The sequence below is a fragment of the Myotis myotis genome, unplaced genomic scaffold (genome assembly GCF_014108235.1).
Source record: "Myotis myotis isolate mMyoMyo1 unplaced genomic scaffold, mMyoMyo1.p scaffold_m19_p_12, whole genome shotgun sequence".
NCBI classification, from domain to species: Eukaryota; Metazoa; Chordata; class Mammalia; order Chiroptera; family Vespertilionidae; genus Myotis; species Myotis myotis.
Window position 1 is genome coordinate 745,294 of NW_023416316.1, and position 24,656 is coordinate 769,949.

Genomic DNA, 24,656 nt, shown 5'->3' on the forward strand with positions numbered 1-24,656 from the left:
GCGGGCGCTTCCGGATTCGCTCGCCGGTGCGGGAGGCCGGCACCCCCGGCTGTCGCGGCCCTGCGCGTGGCGGGCGCATCGCGGGGCGGCCGCGCGGGGAGGGCGGGGATGGTGAAGGCCCAGGGGCTGGGCCCCGCGCGCGCCCCGCACGACGCCGTGGCCGAGCCAGCGCTGGCCAAGCAGCTCCCACGGAAGAAGAAAAAGAAGAAAAGATTCTGGAAAAGCAAAGCGCGAGAAGCAGGCGGGAGACCGGGAGGCGACCCCTCGGCCGCGCTGCGACCCCCGAGGGCCCCGGAGGCCTTTTCCCAGAACTGGAGGGCGCTGCAGGAGGTGAGGGCGGGCCTGTGCCCGACCCGCAGGAGGGAGACGGGGGCGCCTTGGAGGCAGATTAAAGCTCGGGGAGCAGCTTCATTCGCAGGAAACGCGGCTGCTGGGGGGCTGCGAGCTCACAGGCGGGCGAGCATTAGGACCTGGCGCCGAGGGCCCCCGCGCGGGGCTGACAGCGATGACAGCTGCCCCGGGCCGAGCTCTCAAGTGCGCACGCGCCGGCCTGGGACCCAGCGTGTCCCTAAGTCCCGCCAACACTGAGGGAGACCCCCGTGATCAGCTCCATTTACAGACGAGGAAATGGGCCCGGTTACCTTCCCCAGGGTCCCAGCCGAGTGGGCCGGACCGGGAGTCGGGCTGCACCGCGCCTTTTGGGCATCAGTGGGCAGGCTTAGCAGGTGCTGGTCCAGGCGGCCGCTCATACATTCTCCCCTCCCCTCTGCTGTCTCCTACGTGTACGTACACACACGTGTTCTTCCAGCCTCTGTGCGCGATGTCCGCATTAGAATTGTGTCTACTGTAGGTGCTGGAACAGAAGTCACCGGCCCCAGAAAAGCCTCTGTGCGCGATGTCCGCATTAGAATTGTGTCTTTACTGCAGGTGTTGAAACAGAAGTCACCGGCCCCAGAAAAGCCTCTTGCTCTCTCTCAGCGGGATTCCAAAAAGCAGCCCCAAATGGCCCGACAGGACAGAAAGGCCGAGAGAGAGGAGGCGGGGACGGAAAAGGCAGGCGGGGAGGCGGCCGTGCGCTCCCTTCCTCCAGCATCACTGCCCGGCAAGGCCCGCGGAGCGGAGCACAGGGAGAAAGCAGCCAAGAGAAGGACAAATGACGTTTCTCCAAAACGAGGGGGTCTCACACATCAGAAGCGGAAAGCCAACGAGGCGCCGGCAGCCTTGGCCCCAGCCCCGCCCACCGAGTAAGTACTGGCGGCCTCTCCCACGGTGACGGGCACCGCCTCCTCTGCCGCCCAGCCTGTCGTGGGCATCGCCAAGGACAAAGTCCTAGCCACTGAGCCTGTCTGCTTGAGGGGGTGGGGCTGGGGCCCACCCAGAATGAGGGCCGGGCCTGCTCATGGCTGCTGTACCCCGGGACCCAGGGCGGAGCTGGGCACTTGGTGGCTCCGGGGAAGACCCGTGGAATGAATGAGTGTCGAAGGCGGGAAGACCGAGTTTGAAGCCGGTTCCTGCATCTTGCTAGTTGGGTGGTTTGGGGCAAGGTTTGCTGTCCCCTGGGCCTCCCGGCGGTCATCAGTGTTGTCTGGGCGGGAGGGGGTCTGTGAGACGGGAAGTGCCGGCTGAGCGCCCCATGGTGACTCAGCAGACCCTGTGATGGTCACCCACCTGGGGAGGACGAGGGGTCAGTGGCCAGCTGGAAGGGCGTGTTTGTGAGCTGGGCTGTCCGTGTGTCGCTGGGACAGTTGCTGAGGGGTGTGGGGAAGCGGTCTGAGGGCCGGCCTGTGTCATTGTGCGTCGGGCATGCTGCCTGGAAATAGAGTGGCTGCCATGGGCCCTCCTGCTGAGGCTGAGGCTGAGGCCAAGTGGGGGAGACACGGTAAACTGAAATGATTTCAGTGATTCTGTCGGTTGCTCCGGGAGGAGCGGGTCCACGAGGGGGTCAGCAAGAGGTCCCTGGGGAAGTGACATTTAAACGGAGCCTGAGACGTCCCACCCGGCAGACCCTCACACCCTGCGCTGCGGGCTGCGGGCCGTCACTCGTGGGGTCTGGAGGGTTGACGTTTCTGTTGTCTACTGTATGTTTACTTGCGGTTCCTAAATTTCGGGTAATGAGCGTATTTCCTAATTAAACAGAAAAGTGACGAAAGTGTCCTGTGATCAGAATAGCAGCAGCAGCTGGGCACTCGGGCCAGCGCGGTGAGGGTGTCTCCGCAACACACGTCAGCCTGCCCCTCTGCCTTTTAGACGAGACATCTGGTTCGATGATGTTGACCCGGCGGATATCGAAGCGGCCATGGGCCCAGAGGCAGCCCAGATAGCGAGGAAGCAGCGGGGCGAGAGGGAGAGCAGCACGGCGCTGGTGAAGGAGCAGGCCTTCAGTGGGTACGAGGCTGCGCCTCAGGGCGGTGGGGGGGGGGCCCTTCGGGGGGGCGCCCCCTGGCCCAGGGTCAGAGCTGGTCATTGGTGGTGCCGATCCCGGGGTCCTGCCGTGTGAGTTAAACTGGAGCCTCTGGTCCCTTCAGCCTGACGAAAGCCTTAGCCATGGACTGCGAGATGGTGGGCGTGGGCCCCACGGGGGAGGAGAGCCTCGCCGCCCGCGTGTCCATTGTGAACCAGTACGGGAAGTGTGTCTACGACAAGTACATCAAGCCGACCCAGCCGGTGACGGACTACAGGACGGCGGTCAGCGGGGTCCGGCCGGAGCACCTCCAGCGGGGTGGGTCACTCCCAGCCGGGAGCTGAGAGAGGACAGGCGGGGCGGGCTCACACTCCTCTCGGTCCCTCTTCTGGAGCCTTCCGTAGCCAGGGTCCTGAGTCTTCCCTCCCCGGGGTGAGTGGCCTTCAGGTGGCTCCCCATGTCCTTGGACCGGCTCTGAACCCAGCCTGTCGGCCCTGAGGTCTGACCAGACAACGGCCGGGCTTTACCGTCGCGTCTGGTTCGGTTTCAGGAGAAGCGTTTGCAGTTGTTCAGAAGGAAGTGGCCGAGATGCTGCGGGGCCGGATCCTCGTGGGACACTCGCTGCACAACGACTTAAAGGTGCGCTGCCCGCACCCTGCCTGCGGGGGGGGCGGGGGGGGGGGGGCGATGGGGAGGTGCCTGTGTGGGAGCACTCAGGAGCAGCGTCAGACACACTGAGTGCTCCCTGTGTCCCCGGAGCCTCGCGGGCATTTCCATGGTGGAGCTCTCGCTCTGTAGTGAACCCGGACCTAATGCTAGGCCCTGCCCCTGCTCTAGCACCTTCCACGTGGACACAGCCAGGCCGCCGCCTCTGCAGCCTTCACCCGTCGCGGTGAACAGGGCTCCTGCGAGGTCGGGGCCCTTCTGTTGGGAAGCAGTCCGGGCGGCCATTGCCTCCACCTCGGCCGCTGGGGCCCCTCTCACCTCCTCAGCTGCTGTGGTGGACATAGCAGGCGGCAGGCGAGCTGGGAGGGTCCACTCCTGGTGCCCCAGAGGGTGTGGCCTCAGGCCTCTGCTTCTGGAGGGTCTGTCCCGGTGAGAGCTGTGGGGCGGGCGGAACAGGAGACAGCCCTGCCTGGCTGGGCTGTTCAAACTGTGGTCCAGGGAACCCTGGAGTCCTCGGAGGTTCAGGGGCTGCTCTGTGATGGCCAAAGGCCTCCACTGCCTTCAGAGTAAACCTTGAACCACTGGAAACTAGCCGGTCCTCTGCCCACTGTCGCAGCATTTCCACCCAGAGGCCGGCTGCGGCCTGTCCCCGGTCCCGCCACGCTGTCCCTGGTCCTGCCCCCGCAGCACCGGCGCAGATGCAGGAGTGGACGGGCTGCTGGCTGGTGTGGCCGCGCCTCCCTGCCCGTTTCAGTGTCTCTGTTACTGTGCTTGCCGTCGGGCATCTTCAGTCGGCGGGAGGATTTTCTTCCAGTTCAGATTCCCTTCAATCCCTGTTTTATTCGTGTGTCTTATGTTGGGATTCCTTGCAAAAAGAAAGGAGTTACAGCTGCAAACTGAACACGACCGCCCCTCTTTCCTGCCAGGTGCTCTTCCTTGATCATCCGAGGAAGAAGGTTCGGGACACACAGAAATACAAGCCTTTCAAGCGTCAGGTGCAGGTACGGCAGCCCCTGCGTGGTGGTTCTGTTCTGCTGGGTCACACAGTTGTTGCTTCTGGTCCCTGGCGGCTGATGACGTGTTAAAGGTTTTTGTTTTCCCTTTGGCGGAGGGCCGGTTCTGTCCACCTCCCATCTCTGAGGAGCCCAGCAGAGGGTGCCCCTGGGAGGCGTGGGGAGCCCGGGCTGGAGGGCGGAGCTGCAGGTCACCCCCCACCCCACCCTACGCCCCGGGCAGCGGGCCTCCGTGGCCTGTGGCGTGTGGCTGGGGGTGGCGGTGCCTGCAGGGCCTCTGCCAGCGCACTATGCCATCCCCCAGAGTGGAAGGCCGTCTCTGAAGCTGCTGGCGGAGAGGATCCTGGGCGTGCGGGTGCAGCAAGCAGAGCACTGCTCGGTGAGTGGCTGGGCAGACCACGGGCCTCGCAGCTTAGGGGGCTGTTGCTCCGTAAGGAATGACCTGGCACAGTGGGCCCACGGGGGGAGGCTCTGGACGTTCATATTAACAGAGCACCACCCTAAAAACTATTGCAGTTGGAGAAAATGACCCTCGTTAGGGCTGTGTGGCCAGGCCAGCCGCCCCCTCAGCCCTCTGACAGGCCCTGGGGGCCAGCGGAGGAGTGTGGGCGCTGGAACCCGCCAGCCACCGCGCTGTGTCGTCAGCCCTGGGCCCTTTCTGCCGGCATCTTGTGCCCGGCACCAAGCTCAGCGCACACCAGCCTCCGCAGGCATCCCTAGTCCTGCTGTGGTCCGAGGCTCCTCCCAGGAGCACGGGGGCCCTGAATGCCTCGGCTTCCTCCTGGGACGGGGGCACCGAGTCCCAGGACGCTCCATGCTGGCCTCCACTCACCTGGGGTCTGGCTCAGCTCGGGAATCGGGGTTGGCTGTCATGGGACCATGCGTGTCACCTGCTGGGACAGTCATGGGTGTCCGTGTCACCTAGATTCAGGATGCCCAGGCAGCAATGAGACTCTACATCACGGTGAAGAAGGAGTGGGAACGCGCAGTCCAGGACAGGCGCCCCCCTGCGGCCACCACTCCCGACCACGGCAGGGATGACGCGTAGTGGAGCCCACCGCCCCCATGACAGCGTTTGCGTCCATAGGCACTTGTGACCAAGTCACAGGACAGTAGAGTCTCCCCAGAGTGGCAACCCCAGAGTGGCAACAGATCGTGGCAGCGGGATGAGGCGCTCATGCTGCTGAGGGCCACCTCTGTCCTCCAATGGGAAAAGCATTTGTCCGGGGCACAGCCAGCGGCCAAGCCCTAGCACCACGTCCCCACCCACGTGGCAGCCGCTCCGCTGCGTTCACCGGGTCCCAGGGCAGGAAGCAGCCAGGTGTTCACGCCTTCATCCAAGGAGGCCCTTCCCTCCGCCGCAGCGATGGGGAGTCTGCAGCCTCGAGGAGCCCAGACCACGGTCTGCAGCCAGCTCAGCCACGGCCTCGCTGAGGCGTTTCCTGTGGCCGCCCCGGGATTGGAGCTGGTGGTGGTGTTCCTCCCTCCCCACCCCATTGCCCACCAAGCTTAACCCCAGGGTCAGCCGCGCTGTGGCCAGGTCAGCTCAGGTTGCCCCGCATGGTGGGCTGTTAGCACTGAGGTGCCTCCCGGGCCGGAGCTGACGTGCTCATCTCGGGCGATCTGACCAGGGTCTCAGAACGCGGGGAGCACCGGGTGCCTGCAGCCCAAGGCTTCCCTGCACCGACAGGTACAAAAAAGACCCAACCCACTGAGGACGTGATTGGACGTGAGTGAGGCTTTACTCGAGGTGGAGCTGCGGGCGCCTGTGTCCTCGCTCACAGCGGTCTGGAAGGGTTGTGGTATCCGGCTGAGGCCCGTAAAGAGATGCATCCAGCAGCTGCCCCTTCCCTCCCCCCTAAGGAAAAGGCCGGTTCAGCAGGCAGCTCCACGCGGCAGGACAGAAGGCACCGGGCAGGGGGCGGGGACCGAGAGGTGTGGGCCCCCGGGGGCCGCAGCAGACGGTTCCTGGGCAGAGCAGGGCAGCCTGGCTGCCTCCAGCCTCTGCAGCACCTTCTCTGCGTAAGAGACCAGCTCCTGGGAGAGGAGACAGTGGGCCCGTCTCAGCTCCACAAGCAGGTGTCTGTGACTTCACTGGCCTTGAAGAGCTGATGGCTGCCCTCTTAAGTTCCGACATGGACCCACAGGCAGCAGGAGGCGCCAAAACGGCACACAGCGCCAGGCCAGCCCTGCAGGAACCTTGTTCGGGCTCCTGGACTCAGCCACCTGGGGGGGCGGGGTGAGGCCTGGTTCTCAGGGCCCTGCCCCCACTCACCAGGCTGGAGGTGAAGCGCTCCTTGATCTCCCGGACCAGGGGCTGGATGCCGCTGGACACCAGCTCGCTCAGGGTGTCCTCTGTGGGCAGGGAGGGTCCTGAGGCCATGCCTGAGCCCCTCCCAGCCGAGCCAGCCCACAGCACCCAGCTCAGGCACTTCCGAGGCGGCCAGCAGGACCTGGCTGGGCCCCAGCCTACTGAGGCTTGGCATGAACACCCCGCCTGGGGCTCAGGAGTCAGCACCAGCCAGCCTGGCGCATAGTGGGCACTTGGGTCACGTGAATGGGGCATGTCAGAGGGGTCCCTCCCTTCCGGGGAGAGCTGGGAGCAGCATGTCCCTGCCCGCCTGTGTCCAGAGGGGTGGCGCGGGGGTTCTCACGGTAGGAAGCCAGGTGGACCAGCAGCAAGCACACATTCTCCGCCACCTCCGGGTGGTCCTTGTGCAGCTCATACGTGTCCCTGATGAGGCTGAGGCCACTGCCCTTCTCGTCGGCCACCACCACCCGCAGTGCCGCCAGCTCTGTGGGGCGAAGGGAGGCAAGACGGGTTCATCCCCTGCAGCCCCCTTGTCCTCTGGGAAATGGGGTGAGCACGGGGCCAGGTTGGAACAGTGGCCTCAGCCGTGGGAGGGGACAGCCTTGGCTTCCTGCAGCCAGGACTCCAAGGTCACCATTTCCCCACTGCAGGTGCAAAGCTTGTAAGACATGCCCAGCTGTTTCCTAGTGGGGAGCGCATGGGGTGCTCCACAGCGCCCCGTGTTAGGGGTCAGCCTGTGTGAGCAGTGACCTGGGGTGCCATGTACACGACTCCTCAGGTCCTGGAACCTGGTAGACAGCCAGAGGGGCCCAGACACTTCTCACCCGACTCGCTCTGGGTCCTGCCCACTGGATCCTGACAGCCCTGCTTGTGAGTGGAGCCAAGTCCCTTCCGGCCTCAGCACCTCAGCCGCCCCTCCTGCCCCAAGGACCAGCTGGCCTCCCACACGGGCTGCAGGTGGGACCAGGCAGGGGCAGGCCCAGGCCTGTGCCTACGTCGAAGGGAAGATCCTGCCACACCCTTCGGAGCCCCGTCCCCCCAGTGAAGGCCCCACGCCTTCAGGCCCAGGCTGGCCTGGCTCACCCGACACCTTGGCGAGGCTGGCCAGCCCCCGGCAGGCGTTGTTCACCAGCAGGATGCGGTCCTGGCACAGCCGGAGGCTTTGCAGGAACAGCACCACCATCTCCTCCAGCAGGTGCTCCGGGATGCAGCCTGCGGGGGGCAGGGGCCTCATCACCTCCTGGGCGCAGGCCACCCCCAGCCCCAGGGGTCTGAGACCTCACCCAGCAAGGACAGCAGCCAGAGGGCCGCACAGCCGGCCTCCGCCATCTCCATGTCCACCGGGTAGGCAGCCAGCAGCTCCACAATGAGGCCTGGGGCCTTCTCCAGGGGGGCCTTGTCCATGATGTCAGCTGGACAGGACAGAGGAGGATGCCGGGCCTTGGGCACATGCGGCTCCCCAACGCCACCCCCACCAACAGAAGCTGGAGGGCCCTCAGATGGGAAGGTGGCTGGGGTGGGGGTGGGGACTTCCACACGGGGTGTGAGCAGGGCTCTCCATGGTGAGAAGCCGTTTTCCTTGGGCAGAACTGCCCAGGTGCTGCTGGGCAAGATGGCGCCCGGATTCCTTTCCTGGGTTAAAAATGGGGCGTGGCTCAGGGGCTGAGCATCGACCTATGAACTAGGTCACAGTTGGATTCCTGGTCAGGGCTCCATCCCCAGTAGGGGGCGTGCAGGAGGCAGCCGATCGCTGATTCCCTCATCATGGATGTTCCTCTCCTCCCTCTCCCTCTGAAATCAATAAAGATAATTTGAAAAAAAAAAGTGAGGCCAGAGCCCAGCTAACTTCTGAGACCAGGGAAGTCAGGACGTGGGTCCACCCCCTTCTCCTTCCCTCTGCTCCTGGCTCAGAGGAGACCATGGGCCAGCTTGCCCGGAAGCGGGAGGACCCTCACCATCCACCAGTAGCACCCAGAGCAGGCTCAGGCCGGCCATGCAGACCTCCCTGTTCCCGGAGCAGGTGTCCAGGTGCTCCAGGATGTGCGTGAACAGCCCCGCCTTCTGCAGCTCCTCCGAATTACACCCTGTTGGGCCAGGAATTGAGGACATGGAGCCCCTCCTCCAGGAAGCCCTCCCTGAGCTCCACCTCCACCCCCTGCTGTCCTCAGGCACCAGGGTCCCATGTGCCCCACACTGCTGGACCCCCGCCGGGCCAATGCATGCCCAGCATAGGACCCAGGAACGAGGACATGGTCCATCCCTCGGGCCACACGTCCCAGCGTCTCCCACCCATTCCTCGGCCGGCCGGCCGGCCGATGGAGCTTCCCTTCCCTTTGGGGACCTAGCCCAGCCCCAGGGCCGCAGAGCAGGCCAGCCCTCTGAGGCGCTCTTTCCCCGCGGGGTGGCCGCGCCCCGAACCCTGGTCCCTCCAGCGGGTTATCCAGTCGGTCTCAGCCCTGCCTCCTGCTGAGTGTCTGGGCGCCCTCAGAACCCAGCGCCTGGAGGAGACACGGCCTGGGCCCGGGGAGGGGGTGAGGAGTGTGACGTGTGCGAGGCCCTGGGGGCTGCCCTCCCTGCCTGGCCGGCGGCCTCAGGAGCCCAGGTGCCTGTGACATGGGGGTGAGCAAGGCAGAGGGGCGACGAGGCTTGACGTGAACGGGCTTGGGCGTGACGCCCTGGCCAGTCCCAGCACACTGGAGGGAACGGGAGAAAGCAAGGGCGAGCGAGGGAAACAGACCGAAAGACGAGCCACGAGCCGGGAGCGGCCAGCACTGCCAGCCCGGCACCGCCCGGCGGGCAGACCCACCCTGGCTGCAGACGATGGTGAGGAGGCTGTAGACCATGACCAGGAGCTGCTGGGCCTCGGGGTGGCTCCGCAGGACGCTCAGCAGGACCGAGGTGATGGAGCTGCCCTTCGGCACCGTGGTGGCCGGATCCTGCGCCAGCGCTGCGGGCGACGGGAGGAGCCTGGGTCAGCCCCAGAGCTGGGGGCGGAGGGGCAGCGGCAGGCAGGCGTGACACCCCCCCCCCCCCCCCGCACTGTGGGTGAAGGCATCGGAGGCCGGCCTTGTTCTCACGCAGAGCGGGTCCCCATGAGTGCTAGTGACGTCAGGGTGAAGGCCGCGAGGGTGGGGGGCCTGCACAGCCGGAGAGGGGCCCCACCCCAGCCCCGCCCCGCGCCCGGAGGAACCGTCCCCACGCGGCGAGCCCCACCTTGGCCCAGGGTGCGCAGCAGCAGGGCGCAGGCGCACAGCTGGATGTCCAGGAGCTTCTCGTGGTTCTTCATGATGGTGACCAGCACGGCCACCACCCCCATCGACCACGGCAGACCTGGCAGGGCGGGGGCAAGGTGACGCAGGGCGAGGGGGTACGGACAGGACAGCGGCACCAGGCCGTGCTGGCATCTGCCAGCATGACGGGTGGGCCCATCGCGTCTCCTCGCTGCCACAGCTCTGAGAGCTCTGTGACCACCCTCACGCCCCAGGGAGGCCCTGCCTGGCTCCAGCCCTGGCGGGTCCTGCCCTGAGAGTGGGCACCGGTGGAACCCCGGCTTTCCTGTGTGGCCCATGCTGCGCACATGCACGGGGAGGGAAGAGAAGCAGTGGCCCGTGGAGAGGCTGGCCTAGCCAGGCGCCCCCCCCCCCCCTCGCTCCTCGCCCAGCCTTTCCTCATCGGAAGAGGGTGGTAGCAGCCCCTCCAGCTCAGGCCGTGGGAGAAGAACAGGACTAAATGCCAGCGCCCAAGGACGAGCAGGGAAACACCAAAGGCAGTGCCACGAGCCAGGAGCAGGCCCAGCGCTGCCAGCCCGGCCCCCGCCCGGCCATCTCCACACTTGGCTGGGGCAGGACAGGCCTGTGGGAGGGGGCCCGGCAGCCTCCTCCATTTGTCCGGAAAGGCAAATTCCCTTCCCACGGACTCTGACTGTCCTGCCACAGCCTGGCTCGAGGGGGTCATGGGAGGGAAGGAGGGAGGGAGGGAGGGAGGGAAAGGTAAATGGCCAAGATGGGGTGTCTGCTGCCTCATTACCGGCAGGACAGGGCCTCTGCCATTGCCGACGCCCCAGCCATGGGACAGGCCTCTGTGGAGGGAGGGATGGTGGGCAGACGAGCGATGGACAGTGGGTGGATGAATGGACAGATGGATGAACAGATGAATAGATAGGTGGGTGGGTGGATGGATGGACAGATGGACAGATAGTTGATGGATGGGTGGACATAAATGAATAGGTGATGGATAGGTAGATGGAGGATGATGGACAGATGGTTGATGGATAGATTGTTGGGTGGGTGGGTGGGTGGGTGGATGGATAAGTAAGTGAATAATTTTCAAACTGGTGTGTTGAGTGGACAGACTTTATGAAACCATGTTTGGGCAAAATTTTAAAACTTAATGCTAACGGATGGAGAGTGCTGGGGCGAGGGGCTGCCATGCACTCTGGGCAGGCGGGTGCGTCTATGAAAACACAGTCTTCACACCCCGGGCACCCAGGAATCTATCCCCTGCGGTGCCCGGAGCAGTGCTGCCTAACCCTGCACAGCAGCCGCGCCGCCCACACAGACGGCGGGAGACGCGGGCTTCTGCAGCACCGTTGCCACTGGTAATGCTCTGGAGCCCAGCCCCCCCCCCGCCCCCCTCGGTAAAAGTGGCCGCACAAAGGGATGGCAGCCTGCCTGCCCCCGCAGGTCAGAGAGACGTGGGCCCGCTCTGCCATGTGGCTGGTGGTTGCAGCGTCATCCCATAACCAAGGTTATGGGTTCGATCCCTTGTTGGGGCGCATGCAGGAAGCAACCGATGATGTTTCTCTCCCTCTCTCTCTCGCTCTCAAATCAATAATAAAGCCTGGCTGGTGTGGCCAGTGGTTGGGCATCGACCTATGAACCAGGAGGTCACAGTTCGATTCCTGGTCAGGGCACCTGCCCGGGTTGCGGGCTTGACCCCCAGTAGGGGGCGTGCAGGAGGCAGCCGATCCATGATTCCTTCATCTCTTCCTCTCTGAAATCAATAAAAATACATATATTTTTAAGAGTTTAATTAAAATGAAACTGGTACGTTGAGTGGATAGACCCTTATGGGAATAGAGCCCAGCCTCAGGTGGAAGGGACCTTGCTGGAGAGCTTAGGGGAGGGGCCAGCCCCCCCGCCCCCCCACCCCACCCCCCAGCCCAGGAGCTGGGGAGGGGAGCAGAGGGGGCTCTACCTAGCTGGTCGTCAGACATTCTCAGCAGCCTGTCCATGACCTTGAGCTGGACCTCCGACCGGCGGGGGAAGTTCTGCATGACCTCTGCAGGACAGGAGCGCGTGAGGTGGCTGCCTGCGCACCCGCCCACCGGCCAGCTCAGGGCCAGCTGCGGCCACCACCTCGCAGGTGCCCTCATCCCCAGCACGCTCTCTGCTCTTCCTGCTGCTCCTGGGCGAGGGCCGCGCCGCCGTCCTCTCTGCCTTGGATTCATAACCAGCAGCCCCGCCCCAGAAGCGCGCAGGCTCCGGAAGGCCTGTCCTACAGCTGACTGCGCCCGTCCACCCGCCTGCTGGGCGCCGCGGGGCACCTCACAGCGGCCGGCTTCACGGAGGGGACGGCGGCTCCGGGCCACTCGGCTAGTGGGTGACGGGCTTCACTGGGGTGTGTTGCCTCCAAGCCCGGGACCATGAGACATGGGGACACGGCAGAGTGCCTCGGGCGCCTTCCGCCTCCCACCCTCCCACGCCATCCCCAGAAATGGGGCAGAGCCACGCAGAGGACCGAGGGCTGGAGGGGGCTACCCTGGAACGTGAATGACCTCCAGACCTCGGGCGGAGCTCTCGGGGGCCAGTCACCGTGCTGGGAGCCCCGCGGCACCCCAGCCCGGCTAGGGCACCGGTGGAGAGCAGCACAGGCTGCGTCCTGAAGGGTCAAGTCGCAGACGGAGCCCGCGCTTTGTCCTTGCAGGGACGCGCCTGCGGGCCAGGGTCCTGGGCACACAGCGCCACGCAGGACACTGCTAGTTGGGGGGACACGGGGTGGGGGCGGGGAGGTGAGCGCTCCGTGGGCAATGGCAGCTGGGAGGGTCTGTGCGCGGGCAGGACCCCAGCAAAGCACGCCCGCCGTGGTGGAGGGGCTGCCCGGAGGCCTTCCCCCCGCTGGCCACGCCGGGGGAGCAGTCCGGGGGCTGGGTTGTGGGGCTGAGACACAGGGTCCCCTGGTGCCCGCCCCGCCTGGGTCCCCCTCGTCACCTAGAAGGCGGGCCACATGGCCTTCCGAGATGATGGCGGTGATGAACTCGGGCACGTCCCGCTGGTGCAGCAACAGGGAGACACAGGTCGGCCTGAAATCGCTGCTCATCAGCGTGAGCTGGATCACCTCCCTGGAGAGGGACAGCGCGAACTCACCGCGAGGCTCTCCCTGCGACGGACGGACGGACGGACGGACAGACGGGCGGACAGACAGACGGGCGGGCGGACGGACGGACGGATGGGCTCCGGGCGGCCGGGCGGCGGACGCTGGCCCACCTTCCTGTTCGCACTCGGTGTGGCAGCACCTCTCCCCGTGTCACAGGGGGTCCAGCTCGCACCCAGCAGCCCCGCCTCCAGGAGGGACACGGGCTCCCGCAGGCAGAGGAGGAGGCTGAGCCCTGGCCCTTCGCCTGCGTGGGCCCCTCCTCCACAGAAACAGACCAGAACATCAGGTCTTGCTCCTGTGGCGGCAAAAAGGCGGACAGACCCGGGCGGGGCCCATCGCTACAGGTTCGCCTTTTCCTTCTGGTTTTAAAATAAACTAGAGTCGGCACCGTTCCCGGTCCTGGGGCCGTGCGCCCGCAGTGATGGCGAAGCCGGCGTCGTCCCTGCTCAAGGACCAGCTGTTAGGGGACCAAGGTCACAGGGGAGGCAGGGCGTGGCCTTCAGACCCGTGACGCGCAGATAACAGATGGGACATGGAGAGAGAAGCGGACACCTCAGTGCAGCCCCCACGCGCTCACCGGACTGTTATTCGCTGCGAGGGCTCGATCTGCAGCATCTGGGGCAAAAGGGAGCTGCAGGTCTTGGCCTGGGGGACCCGCCTCTCCTCCAGGGTCCGTAGGACGCTGCCCAGCTTGTTGGGGAGGCTCCGGATGGACCTGCGCAGCAGCATGGCCTCTGTGGCCTAGGAGACGGGACACCGCGTCTCGCATTTCAGAATCAAGTGAAAGTGGCCGGGACCAGGGGGAGCGCGAGGGAAGCGGGGAAGCCGCGGCCGCCACCTCCAGGACCACCCGGAGACCACCTGAGCCCGAGACCTTCTAGAAGGTGCAGAGGTTCAGAGCAGCCAGCAGCCTCTCACTGGGCAGAGGGAGTGGGGACCTCCTTCCCGCCCACAGGCCGTGTCCCTGGTGCGGGGCCTCCAGCTGCGCTGCCCCCTGGGGTGCGCCTGTGGGTGACAAGCAGCCGGTGCCCAGGCCCCAGAGCTCCAGGCCACCGCTTGCAGCTCCCGGCACCCTTACCTGGAACAGGGCCGGAGCGCAGCCCACAGCCCACGCGGCCGCTCCATGCCCCTGGGCCCTGAAGCCGGTTTTCGCACCGGAAAGGACGGACAGTGAGAACACCTGGGGGCCGCGGTGAGGCGCAGACTCGCGTGGATTTGAACATTACCATCCCGGTCATCGCTGCCCCGGGCCAGGTGCTGAGTGCAGGGGTGGGGCCCGGCAGCTGGGGCTGGAGGAGGCCGAGGAGGAGGGCGGCCCTGGGGGTGGGGGCGCGCAGGGCCCGCTCCACCCGCCTGCTGTGGGGCGTGGGGTTGTGGTGGCCGGGAGGGCGCTGGAGGCGGCTCACCTCCATGAAGGAGCAGCTGACCATGTCGAGAATGATGCAGCCCAAGGACCAGATGTCGGCTTTCGGGCTGAAGGAGAAGCCGAGGGCCTCGGGGGCCATCCAGGACTTCTGAAAGGGGTCTGCGGGCGGGAGGGGTGCGTGAGCCTGTGCGCGCTGGGGAAGCACCACCCTGACGCACGAGCCCATCAGGTCAGCCCCCTGCTCTGAGGTGGGGACGGCTATCTGTCGGGGCCTGCCCTCCAGGCGGGTGCCCACAGGCCGGTACCCACAGGCTGGCCCACGGTGGCTGCAGTGGTCCGGAGAAGGTGGAAATCTGCGCCCTCTTTAAACATCGTGTCCCTTTAAACATCAGGACCTGGAGGCACAGTTCCAGTGTCCCCCCTGTTTCTACACCTGGACCCCCGACAAGGAGCCAACTGAGCCGGGTCCCCAGGCAGCTGTCAGGTCCTGGGAGGCCTCAGCCAGCCTCTCCCTCTCTGGACCTCCATCCCCAGCCAAACAGCAGAGGGTGGACTCCAAGGACCCTGCCATCTACCTCCAGGAGATCCACCCACCCATCCATTCATCCATCCACCATCCATTCACCTGTCCATTCTACCCACCCACCCAATCCATTCATCCATTCACCTGTCCATTCTATCCACCCACCCATCCATTCATCCATCCATGCATCTGTTCACCTGTCCATCTACCCATCCATCCATTCATCCACTCACCTGTCCATCTACCCACCCACCCAGCCATTCACCTGTCCATTCTACCCACCCACCCATCCATTCATCCATCTACCCATCTATTCACCTGTCCATCTACCCATCCATCTATCCACCCATCTATTCATCTGTTCACCTGTCCATCCATCCATCTACCCATCCATTCATCTGTTCACCTGTCCATCTACCTACCTGTCTATCTATCACCTATCCATTCTTCTATCCATCTATCCACCTGTTTTTTTCATCCATCCACCAACCCGTCCATTCACCCACCTGTCCACTACCCACCTATCTAACCAACCATCAATTCACCTGTCCATCCATCCATCCATCCCCTGTGCACTCAGGACAGGAGGCCAGTGCAGCACTACCGGACACCCCAGAACTCTGGAGTTCTCCCCTGTGGTGCTCCCTCCGGCCCTGACAGCTGTTAGAGGCTAGAAGCCTGGTCCCTTGCCCCGGTGACTTCTCAAAGGAGAGCTCAGGTCGCCCACTCCCCACCTCTCCCACCTCCTGGGTTCCACTAGGACTTAGTCAAGTGACCCATCACTAGCCAGTGCCTGGCCCGCACCAGGCTTCCACCTCTACCTGACAGTTTCCTTTCGTCTCCCTCCATGAAGGTTAACATTTTCTGGGTGTCTTTGGGGCCCTGCATGCCTCCCCCCTGGAGGAACACCTGCTCAGTTACAACCCAGGCAGGGCTGTTTAGTCTCCTTAGCCTAGGAGGGGTCTGTGGGGACCTCCTGAGCAAGGACAGGTTTGATGTTGCCTTGTTCCAGCACCCAGAGTGGCCACCGCCCTCTGGACTCTGGGAGCAACGAGCTTCCCGTGAATGGCCCCTCCCCCGCTGCTCCCCGCCACCTCGGTCCCTGCTGGGGACCCCGGCCACCTTCCTCTGCCCGGATGTTCCACTTGGCTTTGTGGGTCATCAGTGCGTTGCAGCTCAGGTCCTGCAGTTTGCAGTGGTTGGTGCCCACCAGGGCGATGTTGGAGGGCTTGAGGTTCCTGAAACCAAGGGGCGCATCTTTGCACCCGCCCGCGGGGCCAGCGTGCACCCTGAACCTTACTTCCTGCCCCACCCAGGTCTGCAGAGCAGCCCACACCCCTCTCTTCAAAAAATGCCCCCCTGGCAGCCCACTCTTTAAATACTGTCTTCTGTAAACAGAAAATACAACCGGTTGTTTTAAATTGGAAAAAACAAAAACACACAAAAAACAAACCAACCACAGGCGGAAACCACCCGATCCTGCGTCTCCGTCCACATCTGAGCGACGCCCCTGCTTGGGGGAGTTTCCCACGCTGAGCCGGGGGCACGCCCTTCGCACACGCAGCCCACGGGCCGCCCCGCTCCCCCCTGGCATATGATCGGCCTGGCGCCACTCCCGGCCCCTCCGCCCGAGGATTCCGGAGCCTGGACCGTGGATTCGGAGCCCGAGCCGCCTGGCCGGAGGCCACGGCAGGTTAATCTCCGTCCTGGGCGTGCCGTTATCTGCTTGCTTTCCTTGTACTTTAGAACCGACCCGCCAAGTCAGCCGCACGGCGCGAAGCTGCGTGGCGAGGGTGAATCAGCGGGGTGTGGGGGCGCGCTCCCTCCGGGAGGCAGAGCTGTGGCCGTGGCCGCACCCCTCGCCCTGGGTTCCGCCCGGGCACTGCCTCCGAGGGGCGCGGGCCCTGTCCCTGAGCCGCCGGCCGGTCACCTGTGGATGATGTCCCGCTGGTGCAGGTATTCCAGGGCGTGCAGCACCTGGCCCAGCACGTTCTGCAGCCACTGGGGAGAGAGCGAGAGAGGCGGGGCTGGAGGGGCCAGCTCCCCCGTGGGGCCCGGCAGCTGTTGGGGGGTCGGTGACGGCTCAGAGCGGCCTGCAGGACCGCGGCACCCTGTCTCTCGTGTCCTGAGACAGGGCTGGAGCTGGCCAAGCCCAGAGCCCGTGCAGAAGGCTCCGCCTCAGGCTCCCGAGACCATAAAACCACGCGAGCCAGGGCGACGCCCTAGTGCCCGGACCCCGCACTCCTGTCTCCACAGAGACCCTGTGCCTGGGCTCCGGCCCCACACCCACCCCTGTGGGCGACAGAGAGGGCGAAGTCTTCAGTGCCTGTGAATGAAAAGAGCCCTGACAGAGAATGTTCTGGAAGCATTTTGTGTCAGAAACAAGATCCAGCTAGTTGCCAGGGCAGTGGCTTTCAAACCGTGTTCCTAGGAAGCAGGGGTCCCCGTCCCCCCGGGGTGTCAGAGAGGCTGAGCGGGACCGGGGCTTCCTCTTGCGCCCCCTCCACCCTCCCGCCTTGTCCCCCAGTTAGAGTGGATCGCTTTCCTTGCTGGGTTTCTGAGGACATTGTGCTTTGCAGGGTCCCGCCTCTCAGAAAGTCTGAGACCCTCCGAGCCGCCCTCTGAGGCTGTGGGGGGACGAGGAGGGGCACCCCCCCTCCAGAGCACTCAGCAAGGAGACGTTGGGGAGGCCCACCGAACAGAGGGGTGCTCAGAGCCAAAGGAGGCACGGCCACCTGGGGGACCAGCCCAGGGGACAGCACGCCGGCCCTGGGGCGGAAGAGGCAGGAGGGGCGGCCCTGGGGGACGGCACCGAGGCGAGCGGTGGCGAGCCTGCCAGTCAGGGCCGCTGTTCATCGCTGTCGGTGACAGAGCCGGCGGGCGAGTCGGGCGGGAGGAGCCTGGGAGCCTGGAAGGCGCTCAGCACAAGCAAAGACCGACGACTCAGGGTCTAGCCGCGCCCACAGCTGCACGGACACAGCAGGTTCCCGTGGCCCGAAAGCTCACCGCGGGTACCCGTCACCACGGAACGCAAGTGTCACTTTCCACGGCCAGCTCAGGGGCTGAGCGCCGACCTATGACCCAGGAGGTCACGGTTTGAGTCCCGGTCAGGGCACGTGCCAGGGTGCAGGCTGGACCCCCAGTGTGGGGCGTGCAGGAGGCAGCTGACCATGATTCTCTCTCATCACTGATGTTTCCCCCTCTCTCTCCCTCCCCCTTCCTCTCTGAAATCAATAAAATTATATTTAAAATACTAATAAATAAAATTTTTTTAAGAAATAAAGAAAGGGCTGGCACACTGCAGCCTGGCCAGGCAGCGGAGCCCCTGCTCGCGGTGACGGGATGAGAGCTGAGGCTGCGCACACCTGCTCCCACCGCCACGACCCCACGCCCGGGGCTCAGCCAGGAAGCACGAACGTCAAGGTCCCCGAAAAAGCACCCCGCCACGTCCACGGCTACTGTCACCAGAGTCCTGAGCTTGAAACAGCCCAACCGCTCCCCGCGCTGGGCCAGCCGCGGGCTCCGGGGGAGGGGGGGGTCACCCCACGCAGCGGCGCCGCCACGGGGAGGGGGGGTTCTGGACGCGCTCGCAGCGTGGCTACGGCTCAGAGGCGCCGGGATGAGCGTGAGAAACCGGACCCCGAGGAGGACACGCCGCCTGCGCCCACGTGCAGGGACCGCCGGGCCGGGCACAAGGCGGGCCACGGCTCCTGACCGACCGGGACCTTCTGCAGTTCCCGGCGTGGCCTGCGCCTTGTGGACACACCCAGCTGAGCGCTGACCTGTGCACCCGGCAGCGGGCACCCACCTCCACGCGTGAACATAAGAACAAGGACGGCCAACACAAAATGTGAAATAAAAGGGACGGCCCGACCCCCGCGGCCCTGCCTCCCCTGTGCCTGCAACCGTGGGGCTGCGACGTCACGAGGGCCGGTGGGCCCCAGGCCAGCGTCCCAGTCTGTCCTACCTCCGAGTCAATGGCGGCCCTTTTCTCCCTGGCCTTCTCAATGACCTTCTGGAAGCTTCCCTTGCTGTAGTCCATCACCAGGCAGAGGAACAAAGAGGAGGTCTGCGGGGACACGAGGGCCCTCAGGCAGGTGCCGCAGCTCTGACTCAGAAGCCCAGGCAAGCCGGGCGCCCTGCATGGGGCGCTGTCGCGGGGACTGTGAGGGTACCACCTCCTGGGGGCAGGGAGGCGGCCCCATGAGCAGCTCCGGCTGCACCTCCAGCCTCAGCCCCACCTCGGCTCCCTCTACGCTTGGACTTCTCCGAAGGCCGCCCGGCCTCCTGCCACCACACACGTGGACGCTGGGCCGGGGACGTCGCCCCGTCACGGGCTTGGCTCACACCCACCTGCTCCTCCACGGAGCCTGCCCCTGAGGGGCCTCAGCGTCGGGCTTTAGGGGGACCCTGCTTTCCCTCCCGCAGTGAACGGTCCTCTGGCTTTTCCGTGTCTCCTTAAGTGCATTAGGGGTGCTCAGAAAATGTTGTGGGGTGATGACCTCTCCCCAGGTTTTCCTCGGGGCCCAGTGTGAGGAGGACCCTCCACTCCTGCTCACACCCTTGGCTGGCAGCCCCAGATGGGGACCCTCAGTGGAGAGGTGACTGGGGTGACTCAGCGAGGGGCCTGGCAGCCGGTCACAGCCCACAGGGTGAGGCGCAGGCTCGGGGCTGCCCGACCGACTGGCGCCCACTCAGCCGCTGTCAGCCTCTGAGCCCGGGAAGCGCGCACAGCACCGCCCTGCAGGCCTCCTCGGGCCGAGGTCACTGTGGGGCCTGGCGCCGCGCGAGGGGGAGCAGGGACTGGCCCCTGGCACCTACTGCTCCTCCGTGACAGTCAGGACTGCCCCTCGGGGCGCAGGCTCCAGCCTGGGGCCGCAGGACGAGCTCAGCACCGGCCTCACCGCCCCGGGGGGCGACAGCCTCGGCAGGACACTGGGAGGCACCTGCTTCAGCCTCTGCTTCTTCTGTGAGCGGGGCTGACCCCTCCCCGCGGAGGCTGTGGGCTCCCCCGAGAAGATGCCAGCGAGCCCCAGGGTGGCCCCGTACGTGCTGAGTCGGGGTGGCCACGTGTAGAGTCGCGGCCAGCGACACGCCGGGGTTCGCCGGTCCTGCCGCCGCGACCCACCTGGCCGTTCCAGATGATGAACAGCTCGTGGTAGACGGAGATGTGTGCGTGCCGGAGCTTGAGCAGCGGCATCAGCTGCGGCAGAGAGCAGAGCGGGAGACGGTCAGGAGCCCTGGTTCTCGGTCAGTGCTCCCCAGTCCCATTCCCAGCAAACACGCAAGCTCCCAGCTCCGAGCAGGGCGGGGCACCAGGAGAGCGTGCGGCTGGCTGGTGGCGGGAGCCACACGGTCCGGTGGCTGTGCTGTGTGACGGAGGTGCAGGGCCTCAACCTCTCTGAGCCGCCTAGCCTCGCCTGAAAATGGCGGTAACAGTGGCATCTGCCTCCCGGGGTAACATGAAGGCCGAGTGACCCGGTGCAGGCACAGTGCCTGGCGTGGAGGACAGAGCACAGGCAGGGGTGGCTGGAGAAGGTCGTGAGGCCCGGGGAGGGGTCACGGATGTGCTCACACCACCTCGCCTCCTGGTCCCATGCCCCCGTCCCCAGCTGGCAGTGCTCTGAGAAGGAAGACAACCAGGCGGCAGACGTGGCTACCTTAGTGACTGAGCACCAGGAGGGCACGGCTGGCGTGGAAGGTTGGGTGTGAAAGCAGGTCGCCCAGGGGGGCACGGAAGGGGAGGGAATGTGAAAAGCTGTGAGGGTGTGGGGGCTTCCGGCGGCTTTCTTTGCCTGTCAGAATGCCTGGACCCGTCCCTGCCCATCTTGTCTGCACCTGGATTTAAAAACGAGTGTTTGGCGACAGACTCCCGCCATGGGGGGCGGGGGGTGGAGGGGCCTCTGGCTTCACAGCACGAGGCAAAAACTGGACTGATCCTCCCGCCCCACCCAGGGCCGCACAGGAGGCACAGAACAGGGTGTTTGCACCACGTCCTCCAGGGGGCGCCACCCAGAGAGTTACCTCATCCAGGGCCTCATTGGCATGATGATCATCAATGCATTCCACCTGCAGAGGCATAGAGGACTAGCTCAGTAAACATGTGGCAAGCCATCACCATCATCACCACTTCCACCATCACCATCACCACCATGAACACCGCCACCGTCACCATCAACACCATCATCACCATCAACACCATCATCATCACCACCACCATCACCACCGCGGCTGCCGCCACCACCATCACCATGAACACCGCCACCATTACCATCACCACCATCATCATTATCATCATTTTCATCATAATTACCACCATCACCGCCATAATCATCATCACCATAATCACCACCACCACCACCTTCATCACTATCACCACCACCACCATCACCACCATGAACACCGCCACCGCCACCATTACCACCACCACCATCATCACCACCACTACCACCACCACCACCACCATCATCACCATCAATTGACCAGGTGTGCTAGGTGCCTGAGATTCAGGCCCCACCACATGGCACCATATGGCGCCTGGAGATGCTCCTAAGGCAGGGATCCAAAAATGCTTGGAGCAAAGGAAAGCTACTGGCTCCTGCTGCAGGGCGAGTGCAGGCAGCACCCCCCCCCCCCCAGCTGCCATTAGAGGGTCCCATCAAACCATCTTGACAGCAGAAAAGAAAATAAAGCGTTGGCCCGAGCCACACAGCTCTGCTCCGCTGGCAGAGTCTCAGCCCTACTAGGTCATTCCTCATCCAAACTGGGGACACCGTCCTCATCACTGCACTCGGGGCAGGTGAACACACGGGGGCGGGGGAGGGGGCAAAGACGGCAGGCAGGTGTGACTATCCCGTCTGCCACCAGATCCTCGCCCAGGGGGGGTGTGTCCGCTCACAAGACATACAAAGGAAGACCTCTGTAGGGGGCCCTACGTAATACTGCCAGCAAGAAAGATTAAAAAAAAATAATAAGTTCATAAATGTAAAACCAACCGATAAGGCACTAAGAACAAACAAACAAATAAAAAGATGAAGATCTCTGTGACCGGTGATCGTAGACGAAGATGCAAGGTTACTCCCAGCGCCGGTGCAGACCCGGCTGCCCGGCCCAGCGCGCCTGCCTGTCCCCCTCCTGTTCCAGGGCTGTGCATGGTCAGTTCGGCCACCAGGCTGAAAGCCTTAAAAGTGTCACATCTTTTGTCCTAGAAATCCCACCCCTAGGCATTTATCCCAAGGGAATCACGGACCCTCCAAAAACGGAACCAGAAGGTTGTTTCTCAGAGTATATTAAACGGAGCGCACAGCTAAGTGCTTGTGGCCCACGAGGGGCGCGGCGGTCAGTCACAGCGCAGCTCCGGGGGTGGGGGCGGGGGTGGGCGGTCCGGGCAGGGGGAGGGCTGAGAGCAGGAGGCTGTGCCGGGCAGGAATGCCAACACCGCCTTCTGCAGAGGGTGCTGCTGCTCAGGAAGAGGCCGGCCGCTCACAGCCCTCCCGGCACCCAGCCCTCTGTTGTGGTGGAGGATCCTCGCCTGCCCACCCGCCTGCCCGCCCGCCCAAGGAGAGATTTTTCCATTGAGTTTTAGAAAGAGTGGGAGGGAGGGGCAGAGAGAGAGAGAAACATCGATGTGAGAGAGACACACCGATTGGTTGCCTCCCGCACGTGCTCCACCTGCCGGGACTGAGCCTGCAATTGAGGTACATGCCCTTGACCAGAACTGAACCCACGACCCTTCAGTCCATGGTCCAACATTCTAACCACTGAGCAAAATGGGCTAGGACCTTTTTTTTTTTTTTTTTTTAGAAAGACTGATTTTTTTAAAAGCTCCTTGATTGCCCAGAAGGCAGGTCGTCCCAGGTAGCGTAGTGGCGGCCGCTGTGCTGCCCACAGGCGGGAGGCTTGCCAGAGCAGAGGGCTCTCCACCCGCAGGGACAGCCCCGATCCCAGGGTATCCCAGCCGGCCGTCACCCAGGACCACCAGGGGGTGCCAGCTCTCTCCCCTGGACCCTGGTTCATTTGGACGATGCGGCTTGGACACCCACAGGGTTGCCCCCTCGGGCCTGCATCCGCCCTGCCATGCCAGCCTGGGGAACAGGTGGAGGAAGGGCCTGGTGCCCTGTCCCCAGCCCTGTGTGAGCCTGGGCAAGTCCCTGCCCCCCACCTGGCTCCCTGTTGGTGAAACTGGTGGCCCCCAGTGAGTGCGCCTGCCCTGGGCCCGCCTTGGAGCTGCTGGGCGCTATGTGAGCAGCTAGCCTACAGCCTCCTGGAGCCCCCCTCCTGGGCTGTGCAGGGCAGTCCTGGCTCCTGCTTTGCTGAGTCGGCGGGAGATAAATGAGATGATGCCTCACTGAGTAAGTGGTAGGTAAGGTTGTGGTTGTTGTCGGAGTAAAAATGACATTTCTTCTCCATCAAGGTGAGAGTCACAGGTGTGGGGAAGCTCGAGGCGCCCGGGCCACCCCACATCCGTCTACTCCTGACCGGATCTGCCGCGCCTGCGGGCAGAGAGGAGCCCAGCTGTGGCATCAGGAAGCTTTCTCTAACATGGGGATGATGAGCGGATGTTTGCCCATCCCCCTCCCCGCTGTACCAGGGGCGTGGCCTCTTACCTGCTTTATCACGAACTTGACTTTGGTTTCTTTCTCCCTCACCACCAGGTTCACCCCCAAGGCCCCAGGATTCAGCTCATCCAAAATCTACCAGCGAAAAGGAGAGGCGCTTTCAGGAAACGCACACAGCTTTCCACTTCCCACAGTGCGCCCAGCCCCCGAGCCGCCTCCGCCTCCGCCTCCCAGCCGCCCTCCAGGCACAGCAAGCAGCTCCACCCGCGCCCACCTGCTCTGCAGATACAGGAACCCAAGCCCATCTCCCCATCTCTTTGGGGCTGATTCTGGAGCTCGTTCCACCACCCCGTGCCTCTTCTCCAACTTGCAGCGAGGATCAGCGGGCACCCAGGAGCCAGCCCGGGGACTGTTCCCTCTCTCTAGGCCCCTGTGATCCCCACTCCCAGCACCCGCCTCCAAACTGGGCATCCAAACAATAAAGCGATTGGTGCCGTCGTGGTCACAGCCGTGCCTGCGCCTGGCACTGTGCTGAGTACTTTACCTGTGGTCACCACTATTTCCATCTCCACGTTCACACGGGAGGAAACTGAGGCCACAGCACTAACAGCGGGGGTGGCCTGGGTTAGACTGGAACTCCAGGGTCTGACCCCAGAGCCTGTGCATTGAACCAGGCCTCAGAGAGATGGCCGCCGTGCCATGCTTGGGGGTTACGGGGTGAGGCTGGCTGAGGGAATCACATCTGTCTGAGGATGGAGGAAGGGGGGCAGGATGCAGAGGAGAGATGTGGGGGATGGAACCCTGGGTCCAGGGACTTTCGGGGTCCGGAAAAGGTGTGGGATTCTGTGACCCAGCCCTGTGCGTGGTCTGAATGCCGAGCAGGGAACAACGGGGACAGTGTCCTGAGCAGTTCGTGCTGCTGCAGGGACGCCCGTGCCGAGGTCCTCTTAGGCGGCACATTAAGTGGTAAGACCCACCCGTGTCTCAGATCAAGGCGGTATTTTAATTTCCGTCTGAAAAACTTTGCTTTTTAAAGTCTCCGGTCCCAGAAACCCCTCTGCTTCACCACTGGCTGACTCCCCCCCAGTGAGAGAAATCTAACTTACAAATGATTGTCAGGTTAATGACATTTTCGCCAAGACCAAACCTGACGTTTCGTAAAGTTGACATACCATGCGGAGCATTTAAACCAGTGGTTCTCAACCTTGGCTGCACATTAGAATCACCTGGGCATCTTTTTAAAATCCTGATTTCTGGGCCTCATCCTCGGAAATTCTGTTTCTTTGTTATGGGGTGGGGCCACAACATGAGTAACAAAGAAACAGAATTTCCGAGGATGAGGCCGAGAAATCAGGATTTTAAAAAGATGCCCAGGTGATTCTAATGTGCAGCCAAGGTTGAGAACCACTGGTTTAAACACTCATTCGCCTGCATCCCGCAGCT

At 63.9% G+C, this 24,656-nt stretch overlaps 2 protein-coding genes across 4 annotated transcripts in view; one reads left to right on the forward strand and one right to left on the reverse strand.

Moving 5' to 3' along the window:
- Window positions 1-8,176, forward strand: REXO4 (REX4 homolog, 3'-5' exonuclease). 3 transcript variants are annotated; one of them, XM_036329202.1, is made up of 8 exons: window positions 6-330; window positions 928-1,244; window positions 2,248-2,385; window positions 2,526-2,719; window positions 2,952-3,040; window positions 3,994-4,068; window positions 4,385-4,459; window positions 5,006-8,175. In XM_036329202.1, the coding sequence occupies exons 1-8, from the start codon at window positions 109-111 to the stop codon at window positions 5,126-5,128; spliced, it is 1,233 nt and encodes a 410-aa protein (XP_036185095.1). In that variant the 5' UTR covers window positions 6-108; the 3' UTR covers window positions 5,129-8,175. The 3 variants fall into 3 exon arrangements, with proteins under 3 accessions (XP_036185097.1, XP_036185096.1, XP_036185095.1); XM_036329204.1 differs by lacking the exons at window positions 2,248-2,385; window positions 2,526-2,719 and adding an exon at window positions 446-460 and having other exon boundaries at window positions 1-336; window positions 1,091-1,244; window positions 5,006-8,176; XM_036329203.1 differs by lacking the exon at window positions 4,385-4,459 and having other exon boundaries at window positions 5-330.
- Window positions 5,920-24,656, reverse strand: part of STKLD1 (serine/threonine kinase like domain containing 1) — a 20,195-nt gene continuing 1,458 nt past the window's right edge. The window contains exons 2-19 of the mRNA XM_036331458.1: window positions 23,262-23,348; window positions 20,680-20,724; window positions 19,784-19,858; window positions 18,623-18,724; window positions 16,586-16,656; window positions 15,778-15,893; window positions 14,173-14,291; window positions 13,344-13,507; window positions 12,601-12,731; window positions 11,588-11,671; window positions 9,605-9,721; window positions 9,198-9,338; window positions 8,347-8,475; window positions 7,675-7,803; window positions 7,475-7,603; window positions 6,735-6,875; window positions 6,356-6,435; window positions 5,920-6,117 (exon numbers count right to left, since the gene is read on the reverse strand). Coding sequence (XP_036187351.1) covers window positions 5,956-6,117; window positions 6,356-6,435; window positions 6,735-6,875; window positions 7,475-7,603; window positions 7,675-7,803; window positions 8,347-8,475; window positions 9,198-9,338; window positions 9,605-9,721; window positions 11,588-11,671; window positions 12,601-12,731; window positions 13,344-13,507; window positions 14,173-14,291; window positions 15,778-15,893; window positions 16,586-16,656; window positions 18,623-18,724; window positions 19,784-19,858; window positions 20,680-20,724; window positions 23,262-23,348 — 2,022 coding nt within the window. The 3' untranslated portion in view covers window positions 5,920-5,955. The remainder of the gene's footprint in view (window positions 6,118-6,355; window positions 6,436-6,734; window positions 6,876-7,474; window positions 7,604-7,674; window positions 7,804-8,346; window positions 8,476-9,197; window positions 9,339-9,604; window positions 9,722-11,587; window positions 11,672-12,600; window positions 12,732-13,343; window positions 13,508-14,172; window positions 14,292-15,777; window positions 15,894-16,585; window positions 16,657-18,622; window positions 18,725-19,783; window positions 19,859-20,679; window positions 20,725-23,261; window positions 23,349-24,656) is intronic.

Bases quoted from the DNA above. Each gene is read 5' to 3' on its own strand.
- REXO4 (XM_036329202.1), top strand. From the start codon at position 109: ATGGTGAAGGCCCAGGGGCTGGGCCCCGCGCGCGCCCCGCACGACGCC. The intron at 4,069-4,384 runs GTACGGCAGCCC...GCCATCCCCCAG, and splicing joins CTTTCAAGCGTCAGGTGCAG to AGTGGAAGGCCGTCTCTGAA. The intron at 4,460-5,005 runs GTGAGTGGCTGG...CGTGTCACCTAG, and splicing joins AGCAAGCAGAGCACTGCTCG to ATTCAGGATGCCCAGGCAGC.